Below are 24,975 nucleotides of genomic sequence, written 5' to 3'. Positions count from 1 at the left end.
TGAATTATTTCATTTCTGCTCCGACAAGACTACGTTTTTCTGGGAGAGCAGAAATGAATTTTAACAGCCGCATTTCCTCTGACAAAATGAGAAGTGCACAGTTAAAGCATTAAATTATCAAGTGGCGTGTCGGGTGAAAGGAAATTGCATCCTCAAGAAAAAACGCCCCAGAACAAAATATATGGGTTTCGTTTTTTTTTTGTTTTTTTTCCTGCTCAATACTGCACTGCTCATTACCTGGAGCATCATTATTACCTTGGCATTAAACATGCAGGGACTTTTATGGACATATTGATCAGTAACAACTGTGAAGTGAGAGATATAGACATTGCTCTAAAGAAATTAAACACCATTAGCTAATATATGTACGACATAGTCAAGAACAACTTGATATAAATACACACATTTAAAGCGAAAATTAATAAATAACGTTGTTTTAACGATTCATTAAAATTGTCATTGATAAAGGACATGGAAACATGTATTCATGCATTCATGTAGAGGCCACTGACAAACAAAATGTTATCAATTAAACGTTTTGAGACACATTAGACACATCTTTAAAGTATGTACTTTTGTATTGTTTTGATTGTTTAAGCGCTTTGTGACCCTGGTCTCGAAAAGCGCTATATAAATAAATATTACTTACTTACTTACTTACTTACATTAGACACATATTGACTGTATAATGTGTTTTAACACTCTTTTTTTTTTTAATTATTCCTTTGAGAACTCGGTGCTAAAGCTCTCACAACTGAAACTGACAAATCCTTTATAATATTCCTGGATCCAGATGATTATCTTTTTCAAACAGTGGCAGTTGGCCCATAGAGGGCACTGGGGGGCTGCCCTTCCGCCGAGCTGGCGTTTTTTGTCTTTGTTTTTTCCTTTTTCTTTAGCTTTTTTATTTTATTTTTATTTATTTTTTATGATTAAACATAACCATTGCAGTGACTATTTTGTATGGTGTGTTCCCAGAACTCTTCAGACTTATAAGCTACATCTAAATTATTGTTCATTTTTACATTTTTGTTTGTAAGAAAGTATATAAGAATTCGTCATATCCTGTCTGTCTGGGGGCCCTTCTTTCAAGAGCCCATTGATGCGTCTCATTTCTGTAACTTGGCGAATCATACCGCGCCGAAAAAGTAACAGAAACGTCGCCTCTGAAAACACATAAAGGTGCGAGTTCACATTTTACTGTTAGCTCTGTTAGCTCACGTGGTCACATGCACCATTTTTGAACTTTGACGATGGGATTTTCGCCAGTAAAAACACCATCATTTCATAGTATAACTTAAATATATTTGCACCTTCCACAATTTCCTAAAGGAGATCTCAAAAGGGATTAATAAAGTAAATCTATATATCCATCTATCATCGATCTATCTAGCTGTCAATGGTAGATTTTTACATGAAATCAATGTTGTCTAATTTAAGTACACAAGTTCCGAGTGTTATTTTCACCGGGCAGAAAAATGTTTTTGCACAAAGAGCTCCATCTTGAATATTTTTTCACCGGCCGCCACGGCATTCAAGGCTCAGGACAATGGCTCTTCAGTGGGTCTTTTACCCTTTGAAAGGATGATTTCCAAAGATGTTTAGACGTTTCTGCTAGTTTGCAAGGGTTATTTTCTGAGTATCACAGACCCCGGGACAAGCATCTTGACATTTTAAGAGGCACAGGGGAACGCAACAAAGGAGAAACTCCAGTCAGAGACAACAACACTAAACTGTAGTACACCGTTCCTTGTCTCTTACCAAACACTTGATCCAAGTATTACTTTGAATTTTGTATTTTCTAAAGTCTTTAATGAATCATGAATGGAAATCCTGAGATAGAATTCTTCCTAAATGTCAGCCCTTTGTTAAGTTTATAAATGGAAATTACACCTTAAAATTATTAGTCTCATTTTCACCATCATAGAGTTATACAGAAGTGTGTAGCTGCTGTTTAAATTGTGTCTTTTCTCTGCATGTTATGGATTCCAGCTGCTATTATCCAGCAGGGAGTTATTAAGTCACATCGTGGATGAGAACATTTACTTTGTCACCTGCAGCACTTAACAAGTTTAAAAACTTAAGCATTGTTTAACTTCTGCCACGTTTTGCCTCCAACTTTAAGAGCTACTTTACGTAAGTTTACGTTGTCTTGGTTAACATGGTATTGGAGCCTCAATCCGTCCAAAAAGTTGTGCAAGAAAAGAGCTAAAAAAAAAAGGAAAAGAAAAGATGAATGTGATAGCTGTGCCGGATCAAACACTATCCTGAGGCGAGGAATTATTATTTTAATTATGTTCTGCTATCAAACTTTTTGGGGGCTTATCGGAATCAACGCTGCTGAAGAATTTTAATGAAAAAATAATAAACTAATATGGGAGAGAGAGAACAGGTAAGATCGTTGAGATGAATGAAAACTTGATAGCAGAAGTCGGGGGTCGATTCATCCCGTTCACCTCTTTTCTCTTGTTTATAACAATGCAAGAAAAAAAGAAGCTCATTCCTCCCACCAACCTACTCACAACTGCCACCCCTATAGATATATGAAAACCTTCATCTCGTGGAGTATAGGATATACTCTTTGATCAGCGTTTCGGTTTCTCTTGATTCCTGGGGAACGAGGTGTTCAAGTCTCTTGCTTACAGCGGGGAATAAAACGAAGAGCTCTCGATAGAGACGTCTTTGCTGTCGCATTAAAAACACCTGTACAGTTGTAACATCTGAGAGCCGAAGAAAGGCCTTTACATCAAAAACCGCACAAGCAGCTCAGGAATGCCAACCCTCAAAGTGATCCGAAGAGAATCTGCATTGAATATTTAGATGGAGCAGCAGCGACCCCTAAAGGACAGAAGATAGACTGCCACTATAGTGCAAATCCATATTTACCAGCAAGTGTGTAAGTGGGCTTATTAATTCATCCATCATATTCGAATGTTGTTTTTTTTCGTTCAGCACTTATTAACAACAACCCTGTTCATGTCACCAATTACCACGTTCATACATCATCTTTAAAATATGCACTTTAAATGTGCGTTTATGTGGAGGAAGGCGGTTTTAATGCTAATAAATATAAGAATATAAGACAATAATTCATGTTATACCTATTTATTTATGCATGTTCTCCTTTATTTAAACACTGCAAAGAATAATTAAAACTAAACTGTAAAATGGTTAAAAATAGAGAATATGCAGAAACTCAGCCATGGATCAAAAGCTGAAATTGAAATAATAAAAAACGACTTCCTGCAATTCCCGTTTTCCTGCAAAACTGATATTGAGATTAAAATGATAATATAAAACCTATATTATTTCTAGTATTTTTTAAATTATAAATCATTCAGAGGATGCTTTGCACTGTTCTTCTATTGCTTATTTGGTGTGTTTCTTCCATTCTTGTATTCTGTACTACAGATATATATATATATACATATACTTCTACACCACAAATGGCAGTTCTGAAGCCGATTCAGATTTTTAACATGTTTAAAAACAATTTGTTGTATCAGTACAAACATCCTGCAAAAAGTATCTTGCATTTGAAAATTGAAAACTTTATTTTATTTTCTAAAATAAAGAATAAGGATAATATGTATTGCAATAAACTTGATAATTACTGATCAAGCTTGAATAGTTAAACTAAGTGACAATTGATCTTGTAAATAAAAGTTGCATTTTTTAACAACAACGAAAAGCTCTTCAATTTCTCAGCGGTCCGAAAGAGGAGCAGTCGACAATGTTTGGCCGACCTGAATACGAGTCTCTGGGAAAGACGGGGATAAAAGAGAGGCTTTCTGACCTTGACAAGTGGGACTTAAGTCGCCCGTCTGCCAGGAAGACAAGTGAGGTCTGGACCTGAGTCGGCGGCCTCTGCATCAGCACTGGCAGGTGTCCCCAAAGACACTAAATGTTTTTGTGTTTGTTGTTTTTAAGTGTGAAAAGTGTCTCACAGGGGGTTTTCGGGGCCAGTAGGTAAATAACTGCTGCCTAGTTCTTACAAAACATAGAATACCAAGGACAGAGTGGGGAGCTTATACTTCCACTCCATATGAGGTCATTATAGCAGTGTGAACTGTCTGAAGTGGAATCTGGAGCCTCACGGACAACCCGGGTTAAGCCTTCTAGGGAGCTTTTACGGTTTCACCGTGTTGACACGGCTCTCCAGTTTCTTTCAACAATCTTTCGGTGAGACTGGCGAGTTTTCAGCGGGATCCCTTTCCATCCTACTGAATCGCCGGGATTGGCTCTAACCCCTTCTGAACCCATCATACCGGGAATAGCTGACATAAAATGAACGAAAGTAAGCCATAAAGGTTATTACCTACTACTATAGCGCTTGGCAAAGCCTCTTCTGTCACTAAATCTCATATACAGTGTGAAGAACTAGCTAAAAGAAAAGTAGATCATAAAGTAAAGATATCTGCAGAGAGGACAGAAAGATGTACTTACTGAAGACATATAGAAACATACTTAGAAATCAGCAAAACAAATTTCCTGATTTAAAAATTTAAGAAGCCGTTTTAGCTAGCTCTAGTCATTTCGAAAATATATAACATAACAAAAATTCAACATGGTTAGTTTATATATTTCTGCAATTTCATTCCATCCCATGTTTTGTAAAATGACTAGTTTTCGTTTTGTTATTTACAGAATAGGGACATGGAAGCGGCAGCGGTGAGAAGCCATACAAGAGATTTATTGAACCCTGCAAAATCCAGATGGAATTAGGAAACCACCACCAACAAAATGTTTTTTAGTTATTTTGCTAAAAGAAAGACGGATAAAATGTTCTGGTTTTCTTCCCTGGCAGAATCCAAATCATGGGTCTCACCAAACTTAACCGGACTCGGGGTCCACAGGAGATACATCATTGAAGCAGTGTTTTTGTAAACTTCTTTAACAATTCTGATATATATTTGGGGTTTTTATGTATTTTTGTGTGCGATTTCACTGTTAATCAAGATTTCCATTTTCTGTCTAATCCTGTGTTTTTCTATTTGATAAATCATTGTCATCTTAAATTGAAATCTATAAAATTAAAGCTATATAAATGACAATATTTGATGTGATGATATTTTCTTCCTGAAGTGTTAGTTAACCCAGAATTCAAAGTTAACTCATTTTCTACTCACCTTCATGTCGACTAAGGGTTGGGAATTTTTTTTTTTTTTAATGTAGCAACTGGAGCTCAGTTGTCTTCGTCTTGACCTCGTCCAAAAATACTCTTAAAAACATCCAAATACCTCAATACTGCTTGATTGTTTAGAACAAAAACTTAAATAAATCTGTATGTTTTAAGTTTGTAGCGGAAGACACCAGTCTCTTAGCTCCAGCTACAAGTCTTCCCTCAATCAAACGCATTGCAAGATGTATACACCGATACGCCTTTTAGTGTCCACTAAAAAGAAGCTTAAAATATATTTGTTAAAAAAAAATTCTGGAACAATTCCTCATGTCGAGCCTTAAATACAAGATTACAGACGAGCACCACAAAGGTACAGTATATGCTGTTGTTAGGTGCGTCTTCAAGATGAAGACAATGGGCTCCAGTCGCTACAATAAAATGAACAAACATTTTTATCCTACAACTCTAAAAAGGAAGGGATTACTCTGAAAAGAATCCCAACCCTTAGTCGACATGAGGGTGAGTAGAAAATGAGTGAAACCCGATAACTATCCTGTGTTGAACAGAAAAGTCCATTGCTCCATTTGCACTCAATAAATGGAGGGTCGCAGGAAAAGTTTGAGAACCATGTCTTACAAAAATTGCTTCAAAATTGCTGGTTACAAAATCAAAGGCAGTAGAATGTCTGGAAAACGGTGCCACAGAGAAGCGGTGGGCATCTCGTACACTCAGTCCGGTCATACACCATTGGCAGCCAAAGCAGTGGGGAGAGGTTGCTCTAAGTACCATGCAGATACACAGTGACAGCACTGATTCCCATGATTACTCTCCATTAGCAACACCTCGTGAAAATGATGTTTATCTGGCTGTGTTGGCACAGTCGGGGCCACGAGGGTTCAGGCAAACATCCACGACAAAGCACACAGGGGCTCATCGCAATCTGGACGCGAGGAGGACAGAGATCAGGTCGGAAAAAAACTCAAAGGCAATGGACGCGTGCCAAGTGGTGTGTCACCTCGGTTCATTATTTACATGGAGCTGCTGTGAAAACTCTCGCCCCGTCACGAAGGCTTTTCTTTGAGGCGATACAATTAACTGGACTTTTTTCTTCTTTTTTTTAACACAAGACTCGGTCACCCAGTATCATTTCACTGTCCAGCAGAGCAGCAAGTTCTTTCTGGCGGTGAGATTGATTTTAAGTCTCGGGTTGACAGTGTGACAACCAGCAGTTTGTTTAAGACGAGACTTCTTATATAATGTGCCGAATGTTTGGTGGTACAAAGGGTTCTCATGAGAGGTGTGACGCTCAGTCATCTATTGTGAATGAGCTTTAATAATACAGCTTTTAAATATATTTAAGACCCCTTGTGCTATCTCAGGGTCAAGGTGACCCGGTGGCCTAAAAATAAATGTGTTTGTGGTATCCCTTGTGTCGCTTTGGGTCAAGTGACACATTTGTTTTCAGGCCACCATGTCACACTAACCCGGAGACAACACGGGTTAAGGTAAATTAAGACTAATGAAAAAGTACATTTAATAAATGTATACTTCTTATGTCTACTTCTGTCATTTGTCTTTTTGTTCTTTTATTGCACTTTGTTCTTGTTTTTATGAAACTATAGTCCGAGTTGCTTTATCCTGGAAAACAATTTCCTTGGAGGAGATCTCCAGAGGGATCAATAAAGTCCATCTATCTATCTAAATTAAAATAAGAGATTCATTAGAACAGGTTTTGAAGCTTTAATTGAAAAAAAAAAGTATTTTTTAAGGAGCAAAATATTTGACAAAACACCTCGTAATACTGGTTGGAATGAAATTTTTGAGGGAAACAAATTAAAGAAATTAAATATGTATATGAACTTTGTTTTTTTGTTTAATTTTCCTGTTTTATGAAATATGAACAGTCTAAAATGTGGGTGTGTAAAAAGGTTTATATTCGTCCCTTTTAGTCAAAATCATGTTGCCATTGACATTTTTTACACAATCAAGGTGACCATTAGCGCTTAAAATGTTTATTCAGCGAGTCAAAAAAATGATGTATGTGAGTCAGCAGTGATTTATTTCCAAGCCAACTGGGTTAAACACATCGTTTTTATCAGGTAGGTAGCACCTTAAATCAGGCCCCGGGGACCATTTGTGGCCCTTGAGCAGATTTTATGTGGCCCGAGAAGATCATTACAAACTGTATTATTCAACTAGAGACATTACAAAATGTAAAAACTAACATTTCAAATGTCAAATGGAAAGAACAAAATGTAAAGCATCAACTTCAAAATGATTTGTTTTTGTTAAATAGGTTTATGATGCAGGAGACTTTATTTTTTAACTTCTAAGTGAGATAACTCTTTGTTTATGGTTCATATTTGGCACCTGCCATTATCTTCGTATGTTTGTTCATCATGACATCCATTAGCAGAAAATGAAATATATCTCAGCATTGCAGGCAAACATTTTTGGAAGTGTAAGCTGAATAGGTGACGTATTACAAGTGGAGGTGAGGAAAAAAAAGCTGAAAGAGTGAGAGTCCCTAGCAGTCATATTGGTGTCTGACTCACAGGCTTTATGGCAGGGGAACTCAATCTAAGAAAGACAGATAGACCGGTTGATCCGGACTCTCAGGAGGGGGCCGAGTGTATTGTCGAGCTCATCCAGACAGAACATCTAATGAAGAGTCCAGGCTGAAGAGACTCGCACAAAAGCTTTATCACGAAGAGAAAAAAAAAAGATGATTTTGACACCATATGTCCATTGTCTACTGTACCTTTTCAACAGCATCAAAGTATCCTTGAGACACAGAGCTTTGACAGACGTGAGCAGAATACTATTTTAGAATTACATTGTCCTATTTATCAACTTGGCCTTTAAAAGCTCAAGTTGAGAAGCATGACAGTGAAAAGTGTGTTTTCACAAGATCTGAGAGTACAGGGATAGAAAAGGAACATCATCATGTGTGAAGGCGACTGCTCTATGGTGCTGAAATATTACCAAAGCACTCAGAGAGCTACTGCATAATAAAAAAAAAAGGCAGCGTTCAGCATTACGGCGTGTGACTCAGAAGCACATAATATTCCCTGTACATTACCAACACTCTGGCACTGCCACTACTTTTCAGGGGAACACGGTGAACCCTCGTTCTTCTCAGTGACAGTAAGAGACCGTTGCGTCATTTAGCGATGAAATAGTAATTTCATCTCATGAGGTCAATGTGACATGTGAACATGTCCATGGTAAAAAGGTTCAGAGTGAGGGATTTTATTTAAACCAAATAATATCCCTTAAAAACCTCTTTTATTTAGGTAGGTAGGTAGAACTTTGTTGATTTTTGCAATATTTTTTTCCAATTAGACACAGCAATACAGCAATTATTCATAAAAAAATAAATACAAATAAAATAATAACAAGAACAAAGAGAAATAAAGAGAAAGAACAAGATGATACAATCTTTTATATATAATAACATATGTAATATTTGATGTTTATTATATATATAATAATATATATAATATTTGACACCTATTTTAGATTTTTTTTTTTCAAATATATACTGTTGGACAAAATATTACATGCGATGTTGTTATTACAGTTATGAACATTTAATACTTGATTAAAAAAAAGAATTGTTTATTATGGTGGAAACTAAGTTACTAAAAATAACTACTTCGCCCTCACTACTGGAGAATATTTCCATAGAATTTAAAATATGATATAATGCAACAAAATACTGTATATATATTTTTTAACCACAAACTGCTTCAATTTCTCCAAGTTTCTAATTGTACGTTAACATACCACCTTTGACGATGATGTCTTGTGTCAATTTTTTCACTGTAACCAAGTAGCATGTAGCTAACAAGTAAGTAAGAAATTGAAAAGTTTCTGACAGTAAAAAAGACCAAAAGTATTCCCGTGGAAGATACTGCTACTAAAAAAGGGAAAAAATCTTGGGGTCCATGATTGCCTGAAATTCTTAACAAGTGATACCTATTTAATAGTGAATAAAAATAATGAAATACACTGTAAAAGCACAAAAATAGAGATGTATGAATTTGTGAGCGACACAAATTAACGCATTATTCCTTCGTACATCCCAATCGACGTAAAAGGAACCTGTCGATCCTTCCCATGTGATCCAGAACGAAAATGGGGAGAAACAAGAAACGTAACTTCACTTAAACTGAGGCGAACACGGGACAAATCGATCCTTTTTGGCACGTTGTCCTCCGGGATCAGTTCGAAAAGAAAACTTTTTACTGCCCTGTTCAGTATTGATACATATGGACTTGAACGTGAAAGGTGGCTCAGGATGTTTTTTGCGCGTATAACCCTTTAGTACCTGAGCTTTTTTTTTCCTGAGACCTGACAATGTCCTAAAATTAACCTTTTTTTCTGAGACCTGACCAACTTTCTCTGAGACCTGACGATGTTAAGCTATGTTACCGGCGATCAAAGTCATGTATAACCATGTCAGAATCATCATGATGTTCATAAAGTGTCTGCCTATAGAAATAAATGAGTTCCTTGTGAAATCTCAGGCTGAATAACGGTGGAGATTCCCAGCAGAGCGTGGGTCAGGGGTCAGGGGTCGAGCCCTCTGCGTGATTGCTACAGTAGTCACGATCAGAAGAGTCCTCTTCGCTTTGTGAGGCGTTCTTTAATCACCTCATTCGTAACCGACACGCTCCACGAACAAAGACGAGATGAATCGCACGAGAGGTCAAAACAACGTAATGATAAAACGCATTTCTTTTCATCGAAAATCCTGTCCTTACATTATGAACGAGGGATGAAAACTGGATTATTATTTCCACAGGCTAAAGATATGGACGATTTAACCGGACGAATACCGAGACGTAACCGACATTCACAGATGGAAGAAACCACCGTCTTAACTATCAACCAAAACATTATGACTAAACTATGCGAGGGACAAAAGTGATAAGGAAAGGTCGGATCAGGACGAGCCGTCACCGAGCGTCTATCTTCTCCGAAACAGCCAATGCTAGTGAGATATTGTCTCCATTATTTCACCTCCAGGTGACACGTTGGGGAACCTCAGGCCAACCTCCAGCCAAACAGAATTAAGACAAAATTAAAAACTCAATGAGCCTGCTAATTAAACTTTAATGGAGGACATAAAATAACGTAATACCCTCTAAAAGGTATAGGCGGTCACCAGAACGTAGTGCGCTCGTAAAAGGTGGAGACGTCTCTCCGTTCGGGGACTAGTTAGTGCTGTTATAATGGCTCAACACTTGAGTAGAGAATTAAGCTGCTTAGTTGTTCACTATATTTGGATAAATCATAAGAAATAGGTCGACTTAAAGTTGACAAGCTGCAGATTCCATCACTGTTCAGCAAGAAATATCAATCGTACTACACTATAGTATACTGGGTATTAATAGAAAACTTTCAATATTGGAACAATACACTTCTGGTTCCTGAAATCTTTCTATCAATACTAATTTCATAAGATAAATTCTAACACAAAGATAAGTACATTACACATGTAATAGACATCTTGAGTTTCATTTTACAGCTTTAGTAAATTTTCCTCACCGTTATTTATGATAAATAAATAATTTTCCAGTGCAAAGGAATATTTTCAAAGCATGTGAAAAATTAACAGAAACCTGGCACTAAAATAAAGTATATTTCGAAGCATTTCGGACCAGAGTTCTATACTCAGCCCTGACAACAAACCAAATATTTTGTGAATTTAGTTTTTTATTTAAGTTTTTAAAAAATGGATTAAGATTGTCTTAAAATAAGAAAAGTCGTCTTTCGTGAAGCAATTAATGCTTGAAATTACAGGTCGTGCCTTGTCGAGAAGAGGAAGATTTTATTGAAATTATGTAGTAACAAATATATTGTATAATTGTAATATAAGGGTGAATACATTAGATATTCATTAATTTGATGATGGATAGAATGAGTCTCCAAGAATGAAAATATAAATATACATTATTTAAAAAGATTATATATATATAATTATATATATATATTTTACAATATTTCCTTTAATTAACAATATATATATTCTCTTTTTTATTATTATTTGACTATGTCAAAACAATATTATTTTAATATCTATGGTTAAAAGTGAAAAACATACAATAGGTTTTTCATTTTATATAGTACGCAGTGATTTATATTCAATCCACAATTCCACAAACCACAAAAATGTGAGCATAAAGAACAACATAATCATTTTCCAAAAGTCAAAACTTACAAATGTTTTGCAAAAATGATCCTCGGTGATGACTTTATAAAAACTGTACGCTGATACAAGACAATGTTATCATTCTTATGAGTCTTATCAGTGTGTGAAGAAGTAATACACACTCTCGTGCAGTGAGACCATAACATCAACGCAAATAAACTCTGAAACTTTCCCCACTTCATTTTGAACTGCCGTCAGATATTGAAAAAAAAAAAACTGGATGATAAAAAGTCCAACTCGATGTTCTTATCAGTCCAACTACCTGTACTGCAGCACTGAGAAGAAAGACGGCGGTGCCAAGTACAGAGAGAATTTCACAAAAATTATTCAGCCATCTCATCAACCTTTCACACTCTCTGACAGCCCACTAAACATAACAAATTGCCCGTGAGCCAACACGCAGCTCAATCAGAACCGGGTTCGCCTGCCGCATTTATTACTGCAGAGAACTGCCTGAGCTGCAATATTATTCGTCAATTTAAAGTAAAATAAAAAAAACTGTGCACTTCGGAAGATCCTCATTCGTTTTTTGTGAAAGACGACTTTACCTTTTTATTTGAAAAGGTCAGCGGAAGTACAGGAAAGAAAAGGTGATGACACAGCAGGAGATGTTTTGTTTTTTAAAATATTGCCTGGATTCCAAAAAAATACTTAATGGCAATAAATTGTTCAAGGAAATTGCTGTGGCATTTAAGAGAAACCTATTTGCCTCGTCTGAGGCAGGAGGTCATGGATGATTCCTTCCTGCCTATGAGAGAGAATCAAACGGACTAGAAAAACATGGACTTTAAAGCAACACTACGTAATATAGTAATATTCTTTTTTTCTCATTATATTCCAATGATTTTTTTAATTCTAATGAAACGTCATAATTCATTTACGAAGTAGATGAAGAGACAACTTTTGAATTAATATCTTAAATGACTTTTTAAGTTTTCAGGACATTGCAATTACACTCTCCTAACACCGGGGGAGCCACAAAACAAATATGTTCAATGTTATGTAGTAAGTAAGTAAGTAAGTAAGTAATATTTATTTATATAGCGCTTTTCCAGACCAGGGTCACAAAGCGCTTAAACAATCAAAACAATACTCAAAAAAGTATATACTTTAAAGATCAAGATAATACTGAGAACAACACAGGAGTTCCAGAAAATCAAGGAAAAGCCTGAACAAATAGAAACATCTTAAGATGTTTCTTAAAGTAGTCAGTAGACTCCATCAAGCGCAAAGAGTGGCTCTAATTATAATGTTAACCAAACCATGAATAAGGGTTTCAAATCATTTGATGTTTTTCTAATTTTACCCTTTGGTGGTATTAGATTTTTTTGTCAAGTACTTTGACACTTGTACAAGTACAGAAGTACAAATGAAAAGACATCAATTTTAAATGACAACCAAAATCTCAGAGCGTGTTACTTAAATAGATCTGAACTGGCTATTACTTCTTTTAAAATGCAATTATATCATAAGATATTTAAATTCAAAGTTTCATCTTTCAGGAAATATTTATGAATCTGTTTGGGTTTTTTTCGTGTCATTATTTGTTTTCACCACTGTAATCCGCAATCATTTTTCTCTTTCATTCTAGAGATTAATGAATTAATCAAACCAAGAAGATTAACATAAAAAATGCAACTTTCAACTCTGAAAATTACGTATTTAAACTTAATATGTCGATTTTGCATTTTCAAAAAGTTAAAAAAAATCATTTTATTTACACAGTATATATTTTTTATTAAGAAAGGGATTCTCATCGTTTCAGCTCCTTGTGTTCATGTAACGATCGTTTCATATAATCTTTCTAAAAAAAATCTTGTTTATTTGCAAGATTTCAATCCAAAAAATATATCTTTTATATCTAATATAAAAACAATAAAACATAAATCGATCAATGGCTCTTGACTCACTCCTTTTATATTATTTATATTTAATGTTTTGCATTTCTGGATGGAACTCAATTTGCCATATTAAACTATTAAATATTATCCTATATCCAAACAGTGAAGCATCCTAAACTAAAAAAAATACGTCTATTCTGCATTTTTTAACAACTATTTTTTAAGAAAAGGTTTATTGTTGATATTTTTCATGCATTTCTTCAGTTGAAATGTTATTATGTTTTTCAGCAAACAATAATAACTTCCTTTAACAAACAGTAATTTAAATCCAATAGGCCAGGGCTCCACACAACACTGAAAAAACAAGCTTTAAATCAGGACTTTTCAGCATTCTAGTTTCTGTGTGTGGGCTGCAACCGACTGCAAAATATATTACATAATATCGAAGCAGACTTCTAAAAATAGGAACGAGTCTCTGTGTTTGAAATATATTTTCCAAATATAATGGAACTGTGTGTCTGTGGGACGACAGAAACTCTCACAAGCCCAAGAATAAAAAGCTTGACTGACGAGAAAACTGTCACCAACTGTCAGGTCGGTCTCATCAGAAAAACACACTTTTGAGTTTTCACCACTAGAGGGCGGCTTATGACAAGATATCAATTTCAGTGAAGTTCCTTCAGAAGAAGCAGGTCATTTAGGTTGAATCCTTACCAGCATTGACGATGGCGTCCACCTCCAGGACTGTGATGTCCCCTTTGTAGAGAGAGACTTTATCACTTAGACCTCCTCCTCCTCCTCCTCCTTCTTCTCCTCCTTCTTCTCCTCCTGTCATCTCCGTCTCCTCCTCTCTATCTTCAGCTGAAATAGAAACAACTTCATGAATCTTATTTTCGCACAATTGTACTCATAGGAAGATCGACAATCTTTGCAATGTTATTTCATGTATAAGAACATTAACATTTAAAGTCAAGAATAAAATTGCAACTGAAAATATATACACATCGATTTAAACCTTGATTAAAATAAAGAATATCAATACATTTAATTTGTTGTGTCCTTTACAACCATTGATCGCAAAGAACAATAAATAAAACATGTACACATTATACAAGAAAAAAGAGAAGTTTTTTAATATAAGATATAAAAGTCTAAACCCAATTTTACCTCTAGAGAGTGTGTGAAAATGACCATCAATTAAACATTGTAGCCTTTTAATATAATTTAATATAATTCTTATTGGTTTATTGTATTAGTTAAGAAAAGGTACAATTAAATATTAATATTTATCCATTTTTAGCCATCACAACTGCAGACATGTCAACAGAATTTGGTATATTAGTAGTAATTATTAACATTTCTTGCAAAAGATAAGTTTAGACATTGAGTGGCATTTCATTAAAACTTTGCATTTTTTGTATTTTGCTTATATAACATATCAATGTTCACTGACTTTTCTGGCAATATGTTGGTATATTTCTCAGTGTTTTTTCTAATTTGATTTAGATCCCCTTTGTGTCTGCTTAAGGAATTCGATTTTATTAAGTCCAAACAGCTGTAAAATTCAACTTTTATTGTTAATTTAATAACATAAGGCTGTTTCTTATTCTGATTAAATAAAGTGAGGTACATGTGAGTGGTCAGGGGCTGAGTAACGAGTAACATTGGATAACAAAAAGAACATTTATCTTGTGATAACATCATGACGACATTTAAACACGCACTCCACTAATCAATCATTATTATTTTATATTAACAATTAATTCTTATTACCTTTTTAACTTGCTGGAAAGAAATAGAATTTGCACAAATACCAGATTGGTTAAAAAAAACAATTATAAACTGAAGTGTTGAATTTGTTTTTTTTCTGTCTGTTTCTGTGGTTGTTTACCATGTTATTTACTTCGCATATTGTTTATATTGAGTACTGGTTGATTTATTGTTGTAACCATTTTTAAAGATATGTTTTTTTGTTTACTTAGCTTTCCAGAGTGACACGGTCCTATAAAACTGAATAAAGAAGTGAATTAATCATTAATGTTTTATAACATGAATCATCAAATATGTTCCCCATTTTATTTATTTTGTTACTGTATGAATTGACGCATAATAAACATTAAATTTACATTTGTTTTAATCTTTATTTATCTTTAAAAAAATTGTGTATTTCAGTTTTCCCTTGTATGTAAATGGGGGAGGATTTTAAAAGCAGTCTCAAATATGTAATTCCATACAAATCTTTTTCTTTTTTTTTCCCAATCATCATTAAAGATGTTTATACGAGTCCAATCATTTCCCGTGCTGATGCAGATCTCTTACAGTAATTCTCCTCACTCCAGGACGGGATCTTGTCCAGACTAATAAAATCTTGACGTCGATACTCTTTGCGTCTGTCGTCTCGGTCCATGCGGAGCAGTCTCTCTGTGAAAAGGAAATGTAGAACGTTAAGAGATTTAAAAAAAAGAAGAAAAGGAGGGGAGAAAACATGAACGCGTTCCATCTCCACGAGCGTAATCTCGATGCCAAACATTCTGATTCTCTTTTAACGCGTCATGCCAAACACGCTCGTCCTTGATCCTCCGCATCCTGGGTCCAAAAATGTGATTTTTTTTTTAGAATAACCGAAGCGTCACTTGAAGACGACAAATGCGAGATAATGGGCTTCGATTTTAAGGCTCAATCCAGCGCGACCCATTTATCTCTGCGACGACCTCATTTATTTGTTTTTTCGATTGCTATGGGAAGAAACTGCGTACTTTTCCTTCATACACATCAGTGCAGAGCATAAAATAACGTGTTATATTCAAAATGTTTCTTATTTATTAAGACTTCAAAACCCAGAGAATTATTTTTGAGCTGAGCCAAAAGGCAAAGTTCTCCATCCAAGGTCAATCCATGTTCCTACTCACAACTGGAAAATATATCTGAAAATATTATAAATATTAAGATTCTAACTGACTAAAACACATCCATTTTCAGGACTTTTCGTTGAACTTGCAACCTGTAGGTTAAACATGATCACAGGTGATGTTGGCTGTTATTCTGAAGGCTTAATAAATCCACTTAGTCACTTAAAACCATCTCAAATAAGCAGCGAAAACTCATTTTTTCACACAAAAGTTGATTTATTTTAAGTGAATCAACTGTAATGCGGTGTTTTAGATCCATTTTTCTATTTTCTTGCTACATCCGAATGAGGCTGGACACATGAGCAACGACAGCTTGAAGGGAAATCATTGTTAAAACATTTCAAACCACCTTATATAAACAGGAACAACAGCAAGATACAATCATTTCCAGGTTTGACAATTTCAGATGAATCCTAAAAGAGGATAACTATGGGTTCACATGGTCCAAATTGGTCAAATAATAAGTCTAACAAGTAACCCCAATGACATATCAATTTTCTACAACGCTTTCTTGATCTGTGTTTTGGTATTTCTTTGGTTAGGCTGGTAAGAAATGAGGACAATGGACTTTTGAATTTTGCTTAAATTCTGCTTCTTATTTCCAGTTCTTACAGGAACAGGGCTGAAGGCGAAATCGAAAATCTATCTTGCGCCATCACGACCACACCATCTCTGCATGTTGTCGGGAGGAAACACCAGCGCCTGGAGCACGGAGGTAACAAATCAAACTCAAGCACAGGAAGGAAATAGTTTAACCCCCAAATCAAGAGTCACCGACCAAAATGTTTTGGTGGAGCCGAGTACCAAGAAAAATCCTTGTGGATTCTTCTAAAGAAGATTCCTCTAAGAATTAATTTTTCACCTGTTAGCAAATGTTTTTTTGCACTGGACATTATTTGTTGTTGGTTTTTTGGAGTGATATTCAACCAAAGCCAACTCAAGACTTGTACCATATGTGATGTCATTTTCCTTTTCATAATAATTGATCTTATGCAATTGGTATCGAAAAAAAAACTATCGTTCAGGAACCGGTATCGAAGTGAAGTTATCGGTAGCATTTTCTCGATACCTAGCTTTAGTCTTCACTAGCCTGACTCAAACTTGTTGTTGCTGATCCTCCAACTAAATCAACATCAAAATAATTAAACTAATTTAATAATAATGATGACAATCTTCACGATTATCTGATACAAAAAGAGACTAATTATCTTTGAGGAAAATTGTATATTGTTGCATTTCATATTTATACACAATTATGTAAACATACTGTATATAATTGTCCTATTTTGTCAAACAAATACAAATAAGTAGATATTAAAGAATACATTAATTGTATAAATGTATATTATTCCTGATTTGCAATAGAAAGAAGCAGCAGCTGAGGAGCATTAAATCTAACTGGGAACACTTGGCTAAAAATATAGAGGTTAACTGATGACTCTAAATAAGACCTGAGCTAATTTTATCTTTCCAGCTCTTAACTCTAAATTTGATCTGCGTTTATGTTCTTTATTATATGATTTAACTTTTTTTTTCTTTTTATAAATGAATTAAAAAATAACGTATTCCAAGTAATGCATTTTCTTATCTATTCTCTATGGTGAATATTTCTTAGTCTTGACCCTTTGTGTTAGCTTAAGGTCAATGTGACCCAAAGGCATGAAAACTAATGTGTTTGTGGTATCCCTTGTGTTGTCTCAATGTCAAGGTGACCCAAAGACATCAGAACGAATGTGTGTGTGGTATCCCTTGTGTTGTCTCAGGGTCAAGGAGACCCAAAGGCTTGAAAACGAATGTGTTTGTGGTATCCCTTGTGTTGTCTCAATGTCAAGGTGACCCAAAGACATGAGAACGAATGTGTTTGTGGTATCCCTTGTGTTGTCTCAGGGTCAAGGAGACCCAAAGGCTTGAAAACTAATGTGTTTGTGGTATCCCTTGTGTTGTCTCAATGTCAAGGTGACCCAAAGACATGAGAACGAATGTGTTTGTGGTATCCCTTGTGTTGTCTCAGGGTCAAGGAGACCCAAAGGCTTGAAAACTAATGTGTTTGTGGTATCCCTTGTGTTGTCTCAATGTCAAGGTGACCCAAAGACATGAGAACGAATGTGTTTGTGGTATCCCTTGTGTTGTCTCAGGGTCAAGGAGACCCAAAGGCTTGAAAACTAATGTGTTTGTGGTATCCCTTGTGTTGTCTCAATGTCAAGGTGACCCAAAGACATGAGAACGAATGTGTTTGTGGTATCCCTTGTGTTGTCTCAGGGTCAAGGAGACCCAAAGGCTTGAAAACTAATGTGTTTGTGGTATCCCTTGTGTTGTCTCAATGTCAAGGTGACCCAAAAACATGGGAACGAATGTGTGTGTGGTATCTCTTGTGTTGTCTCTGGTTCAAGGTGAGCCGGGGAAGCCAGGGAGGTCGTTCACCTTTACCCAGAGACAACACAAGAGATACAACACATACATTCGTTTTCATGCCTTTGGGTCACCTTGACCCAGAGACAACACAAGGGTTTATTTGTTGTTCCATCAAAACCAAAAAATATATAAAGAAGTGCATTCATTTATATTCAAGTGTTCAGCCTATAGTTTCCATTGATGACAGTCTTATAATTCAATGTATACACAATGATATCATCAACCTATGGTTGTGGCATAATAACACAAGTTAATTTTCAATAATATTTTTATAGTAAATACATTTTTTATTTCATGATAAACCAACATCTTCCTTATCACTTTTTCTTTTTCTTTTTTTTCGCTTGACTATCCCCTTAAATATCAATTTACCCCTCCTGTTCTTAACTGTCCATGCACGTGTATGTGGCAGTGACTGTATGAGCCATGGTATGGATGAGCAACCTTTCCAGGGTGTCCCCTGCCTCTAGTCCAGTGGCAGGCAATTAAATTCCACATTTTATACAGTTATAAAATTCCTTTTTTCCCTAAATATCGAGAATTCTGACCCGCTCTAGTAGAAGAACTCACATTTCTCCGATCCTTAAAACTCTTCACTAGCTGCCAGTTTCTTTCAGGATCAACTTTAAAATACTGGTTCTTACTTTCATCACTGATCTGATCCAGCCTTACACCCCAGCTCGGGCTCTGAGGTCTGTGGATCAGAATCTACTGATGGTTCTTCGCACACGGTTCAGGACCAGAGGAAAGAAATCCTTCCAGGCTGTTGGTCCCTAAGCTTTAGAACGATCTTCCTCTCCCTCTGTGTTTGATGATCTACTGACTCCTTCAAGAAACATATTAAGACCTTTTTCCTTATCCCTGATTTGTACTAGGAAGGCTCTTTACAAATAACATTTACTTACGTACAATATTCACTCAAATTATTTTAAGGGGCAATAAATTTCTATTTAATATATAAAGAAATTAAATACATCCTCAAGAAATTAATATTTAGAGAGCTTTTCTAGACCAGGGTCACAAAGCGCTTAAACAATCAAAAAATACCCAATAAAATAAACACCTAAAAGGTCAAGACAACACAGAGAAAAACATAAGAGTCTCATAAAAATCAAGGAAAAGCCTGCACGAATAAAAATGTATATTTTGAAGGCCACATAAGTACATACAGTCCCACAAGCTCCAATTAAGAATAAGAGAATGAATGAAGTAAAAAAAAAAAAAAAAGAAAAGTCAGAACGACCACGTGAGCTATGAGGGAGGACCATAAGGATGCTCTCCAGAATTCACACAGGTGGGATGGAGGTGGGACATGCTAGCAGGTGCCAGTTTTAGAGAACACACACCAACACTCCCAGTGCACCTCAAGCTAGTTTGGACGGCGGACAAACAGACGCAGCATCTCTTATTTAAAAAAAAAAAAAAAAAACAAGTGTTCAGATCTTGTCAGTCACCTGTCCATCACTGCCATGATGCTGAGGCTGAGGAAGATAATGGAGAGACCCCCCCCCCTCCTCTCATAACAAACCTTACCTTTCTCTGTCTTCCAGTCCTTTTTCTTTTTGCTCATGCTGCCGGTGTGATGGGACTTCGAGTGGTTGTTTTTTGAGTGTGGCAACCCCAGACTCACAGTGAGTTGCGTTCCGTCGCTTACAGAAAAGAGAAAGTGAAGCAGCGTCTGGACGGACGTCTCACCTGTGAAGCTGTCAAATGTCTGTGGAGCTCACTCGGCGCAACCTAGCGTGACTGCGCCGTGGGGGAGATGTGTACGAGTGCGAGCCTCGTGATTGGTTGGTGAGAAACGGGAAGTGGACTCGCGATTGGCGGAGATTAAACGTCCGTCAAATGATGTACGCGCCGCGGTGAAGCAGGGTTGGTTGATTTTATTTTTTTATTTTTTCATTTTTTTTTTGTCAGCGGTTCGTCCCATTGTGAGTAGTTTAGAAACGCTCGGTTGAATTTTAATTTCACTTTCGATTACTCAATGATCGCCGCTGTTACATAGGGATTCACTTGTTGTTGATTTGCTAGGACCTGTTTTTCTTGATCATGTATATTTATATTTAAAATTCAGCAGTCTGCCCAATAATGAGTAGTTTAGAAACGCTCGGTTGAATTTAAGTTTCACTTTCTTAATTTAATGATATTTATGCTGCTGCGAATATTTATCATTTTAATTTAAATTTTAAAATTATTTCAGAAGTACTGAGGAAAAAAACGAAACAAAATGTTTATTATTTATTCATTTCAACTAACACAGTTTTTTTTTTTGTTTTAATACTTCACTTTCCCAATAAAATAAGGTATTTAATCATCAATTAAGGGTTATGAATTTATTTATAGTAAGCCAACAGACGTACAATTTTATTATATATTTTTAATTATTATTATTATAGGCAGGGGGACGTCAACATTGAGGTTGGTTCTGTTTAAGGTTTCTGCTTGTTAAAGGCATGTTATTTTTTTCGCCGCTGTTACATAGGGATTCAATCTTTGTTGATTTTCTAGGGCTTGTTTTTCTTTGTCCATGTATGTTTTTATTTAAACTTCAGCAGTCTGCCCAATAATGAGTAGTTTAGAAATGCTCGGTTGAATTTTAATTTCACTTTCACTTATTCAATGCTATTTAGGCTGCTGCGAACATTTATCATTTTAATTTAAATTTTAAATTTATTTCAGAAGTACTAAGGAAAAAACAAAACAAAATGTTTATTATTTATTCATTTCAACCAACGCGGATTTTTTTGTTTTAATACTTCACTTTCCCAATAAAATAAGGTATTTAATCATTTATTAAGGGTTATGAATATATTTATAGTAAGCCAACAGTCGTACAATTTTATGGGTTTTTTTTAAATTATTATTATTATAGGCAGGAGGACGTCAACATTGAGGTTGGTTCTGCTCAAGGTTTCTGCTTGTTAAAAGCATTTTTTTTCCTCGCTACTGTCACATAGGGATTCAATAATAGTAAATAAGCTGGGACCTGTTTTTCTTTGTTCATGTATATTTTTTATTTAAACCTCAGCAGTCTTCACAATAGTGAGTAGTTTAGAGACGCTTGTTTGAATTTAACTCTCTTAATTTAAAGATATTTCCGCTGCCGCAGACATTTATAAATTTGTTCAACAATTTATTCAGAGGACAATATTATTATTATAATTATATTGTTAGGAAGGAATTATTTTAATATATATTTTTTTATAATATAATGAGAAACTAATAGTTCACAAAGGAAAATCATTATGCCTCGTATTCCAAAGCAATCACATCCATTTTGAGTAAGAAACAATGTTTTAAATAAATGAAATGAAATTATAAAATGACTAGTGATATAGCTGTTAATATTTATTAACTAGACTTTAGAAACTTTTCATTTCAACTTTATTTTTTATTTACAAGAATAACATTAATTATAAAATGTCACAACTTGTTCATATAATAATATAATATAAAACTATATTCAAGTAAAATCAATACATGACTTTTAAGATTTGTATTATTTCTCATTGATCTAAAAGCCCTACCACATTTTTTTTTTTACATTTTTTTTTTGAAAATGTTTGCTCTTTTGCGACAACAAAACTCTTATTGTGTGTTTGTTAAATATCCTTCTTTATCAAATGAAGTTACTTTGAAGCAATATCCATGACGGAGGACGGCAATCATGCCAAAAAGATCAGACCAGTGAGCCCGGCTGTTGTATGCACTGGTTCCAATGACTACCGTCTGTCATCTCTTGTGTTAGGTCTGGTCCACGCCCATCTGTTCCTTAAATCACCAGAATCATCCAGATTAACAAAGTGTGCGAAAACAAGTTAAATGAAACATTATAATCCAAAATAAATTGGATGAATAAAGTGACTCTATAATTGTGATTTTCGTTTTGTTCATTTGTATATAGCGACTGAAAATAACACATCAAAGTCAGACAGTCATTCAAATGCACTACTTAAAAAAGCAAATTCAATCTTGTGACAAATCTATTTCCTCTGAAGTCAATTATGATTGAATGGCAAATGAAAAAGTAAGCAGTGTTGAGCAATAACTACTAGATGGCAGCATTTCACCACGCATTGTGAACTATACCATCAATTGTTGTTTCTTTTCCTTAAATGTTGACATTTAAAAACATACGTATAATCGGGTTTAAGGGTTTAACTAAAATAAAAATAAGTACTTTAAATACTGCTAGTCCATGCACGAAGATTAGGGGAGGATACCTGACATTAACAGGCGTAAGTCTGGCAAAAATAAAGAGTACATTTCGGTGCGTCATTTCTGTTTTAGTGTGGTCTTTCCTGATTCATTTTTTTAAGCAAAAAGACTTTAATCACATAATAAACTAAAACTAAAAATATTCAAGTGGCCCTTATACTCCATCATAGACCTTTAGCTTTTATTTATGAAGGATTTGCAGGGCTTATTTATTAAGAATAGATTAGGACTCGTCTTGGGATTCATTATAAATTAGTCTGTTACAATTAAATAAAGTTATTATTTATGATGTTAATTTTTATATAAATATAAATTCTTAATTGTAAGTCTTTTTACACATTTGTGTTCATTATCTAAGCAAGTTTTGTACAGTCCTCAAGCACCGAATATTGGTTTCAAAACTAAAATGTATAGTGTCGGATAAAACCTACTGAAGATCACGTTGAAGGAGTAAAAAAAGAAAATAAAAATAATCAAAACCACGAGAAATAAATTGGATTTTCTTTCCCTTTTAAATTGATGCGTGTTGCACTGAGTAGTTGAGTTAAGGTTATCCTAGCTCTTAACATCCTTCATATAAAGGATTTAAAAGTTCCCATCTTTATTTCTAAAAATGTCCCTTGTCTCAATAATTGGCTTTCACGTTTGCAGCTTAACCTTGTTGGTGCCGGTGATTAGATTTTACTTTCTTAAAGAACCCCTAAGGTTTCCGAGCGGGTGCTTTGAAGTTTCTGTGCAAAACATTTTAATTTTACACAGCGATACCGAAAAGACTTCAAGCTTCACATCACATAGAGGAGTGTCTACCGAGAGCATAGGAAAGAAATAATGTATTATAAACATATTTATCCTATATATGTTTGAAGCCAAAGGCTCTTGATCGCCTTGAGCTTTATACTGCACTGATTTGTGTGATTTATTTTGCCATAAATCCACCAATATCATTAATTGTATCTTGACACATGCTTTTATGTCACTCATCTGCCCCACAGATGTACAACTCTTGCAACTATTTTAATTGAAAAGAGGCAAAAACCCTCAGGCAGGACTGTTTTTTAATCTGATACACATTTCCAAATGTCCGTGTGTCTTCAAATGTCTGTTTGATAAACGAAGAAAATCAACACAACTCAACGTCAAAGGCATGATTTTAACTAATGGCTCTATAAATTCCAAACTTTGTTTGTTTTTTTTTAATAGGATTTGTTTGTTCCAAGGAACTGTTTTACTGTTTGAAAGTGTGTCAATAAGTCAGAGAAGTGGACATGTTCATGTTCTCGGTGCCTCTTTGTTTAGTCTACATGCTGGGATCTAAAAGGACTTTTCTTTTCCTTCAGAATTCCTTTCTCTTGTTATCGTTGCAAAATGTGTTGCGACAAATCCTTCCTTATCTAGTACCAGTGTATATTCGTCAGTTCCGAGAGGCGCGGATCCCAAAGGCATGCTATGAGTGCGAGCGCACAACAGACAGCAAACACGAGTATTACAATAATAATACGGCAAAGACAACAAGTACAATTACAAAGAAGTATGAAACACAAAGGGGTTAATCATCAGAGATGTCGCTTTAAACCAAAGCACCCAGAATTCTCCACGGTCCAACAAATTGACATCTAAAATACACCTAAATCCATGCGTTAAGACTATTGTAAAAGTTTGTGTTTGTGTCTTAACAAGTTACAGTTAATAAAAAACTCTGCAGCGAGAATTCTGACCTGCTCTAGTAGAAGAACTCACATTTCCCTGATCCTTAAAACTCTGTATTGGCTGCCAGTTTCTTTTCAGGATCCATTTTAAAATACTTACTTTAAGAGCTATTCATGGTCAGACTCCTGCTTACATCAGTGATCTGATCCAGCCTTACACCCCAGCTCGGGCTCTGAGGTCTGTGATTCAGGATCTACTGATGGTTCCTGAACACGGTTCAGGACCAGAGGAGAGAAATCCTTCCAGACTGTTGCTCCTAAGCTTTGGAACGATCTTCCTCTCTCTTTGCGCTTGGTGATCTACTGACTCCTTCAAGAAACATCTTAAGACATTTTTATTTGTGGATTCATTACCTTACTTTTGCTGGGACTCCTGTGTTTGTCTTATATGTCTTTTAAAGTATATATTTTTAACTGTGTATTGTTTTTGATTGTGAAAGCGCTTTGTGACCCTGGTCTAGAAATGCACTTTACAAATAACATTAACTTACTTATTTCCTTACTTACCTATAATTTAGCCCTGGTGCAAGATAAAATGTTACATACA

General features: G+C 35.2%; 1 protein-coding gene across 2 annotated transcripts in view; it reads right to left on the bottom strand.

The window, feature by feature from the left end:
* macrod2 (mono-ADP ribosylhydrolase 2) overlaps window positions 1-20,808 on the bottom strand; it is a 577,216-nt gene extending 556,408 nt beyond the window's left edge. The window contains exons 1-3 of one of the 2 annotated variants that reach the window (XM_087802705.1): window positions 20,038-20,808; window positions 15,503-15,604; window positions 13,898-14,044 (exon numbers count right to left, since the gene is read on the bottom strand). In XM_087802705.1, coding sequence (XP_087658831.1) covers window positions 13,898-14,044; window positions 15,503-15,604; window positions 20,038-20,074 — 286 coding nt within the window. In that variant the 5' untranslated portion in view covers window positions 20,075-20,808. The remainder of the gene's footprint in view (window positions 1-13,897; window positions 14,045-15,502; window positions 15,605-20,037) is intronic. The other variant, XM_087802704.1, reaches the window with a different exon arrangement.
* Between the last annotated feature and the right edge of the window lie 4,167 nt (window positions 20,809-24,975).

Source organism: Callionymus lyra, chromosome 11 (assembly GCF_982586985.1).
Source record: "Callionymus lyra chromosome 11, fCalLyr1.hap1.1, whole genome shotgun sequence".
NCBI lineage: Eukaryota > Metazoa > Chordata > Actinopteri > Syngnathiformes > Callionymidae > Callionymus > Callionymus lyra.
Note: the sequence above shows the minus strand (reverse complement) of the source record. Positions and strands in the feature narration are given on the sequence as shown.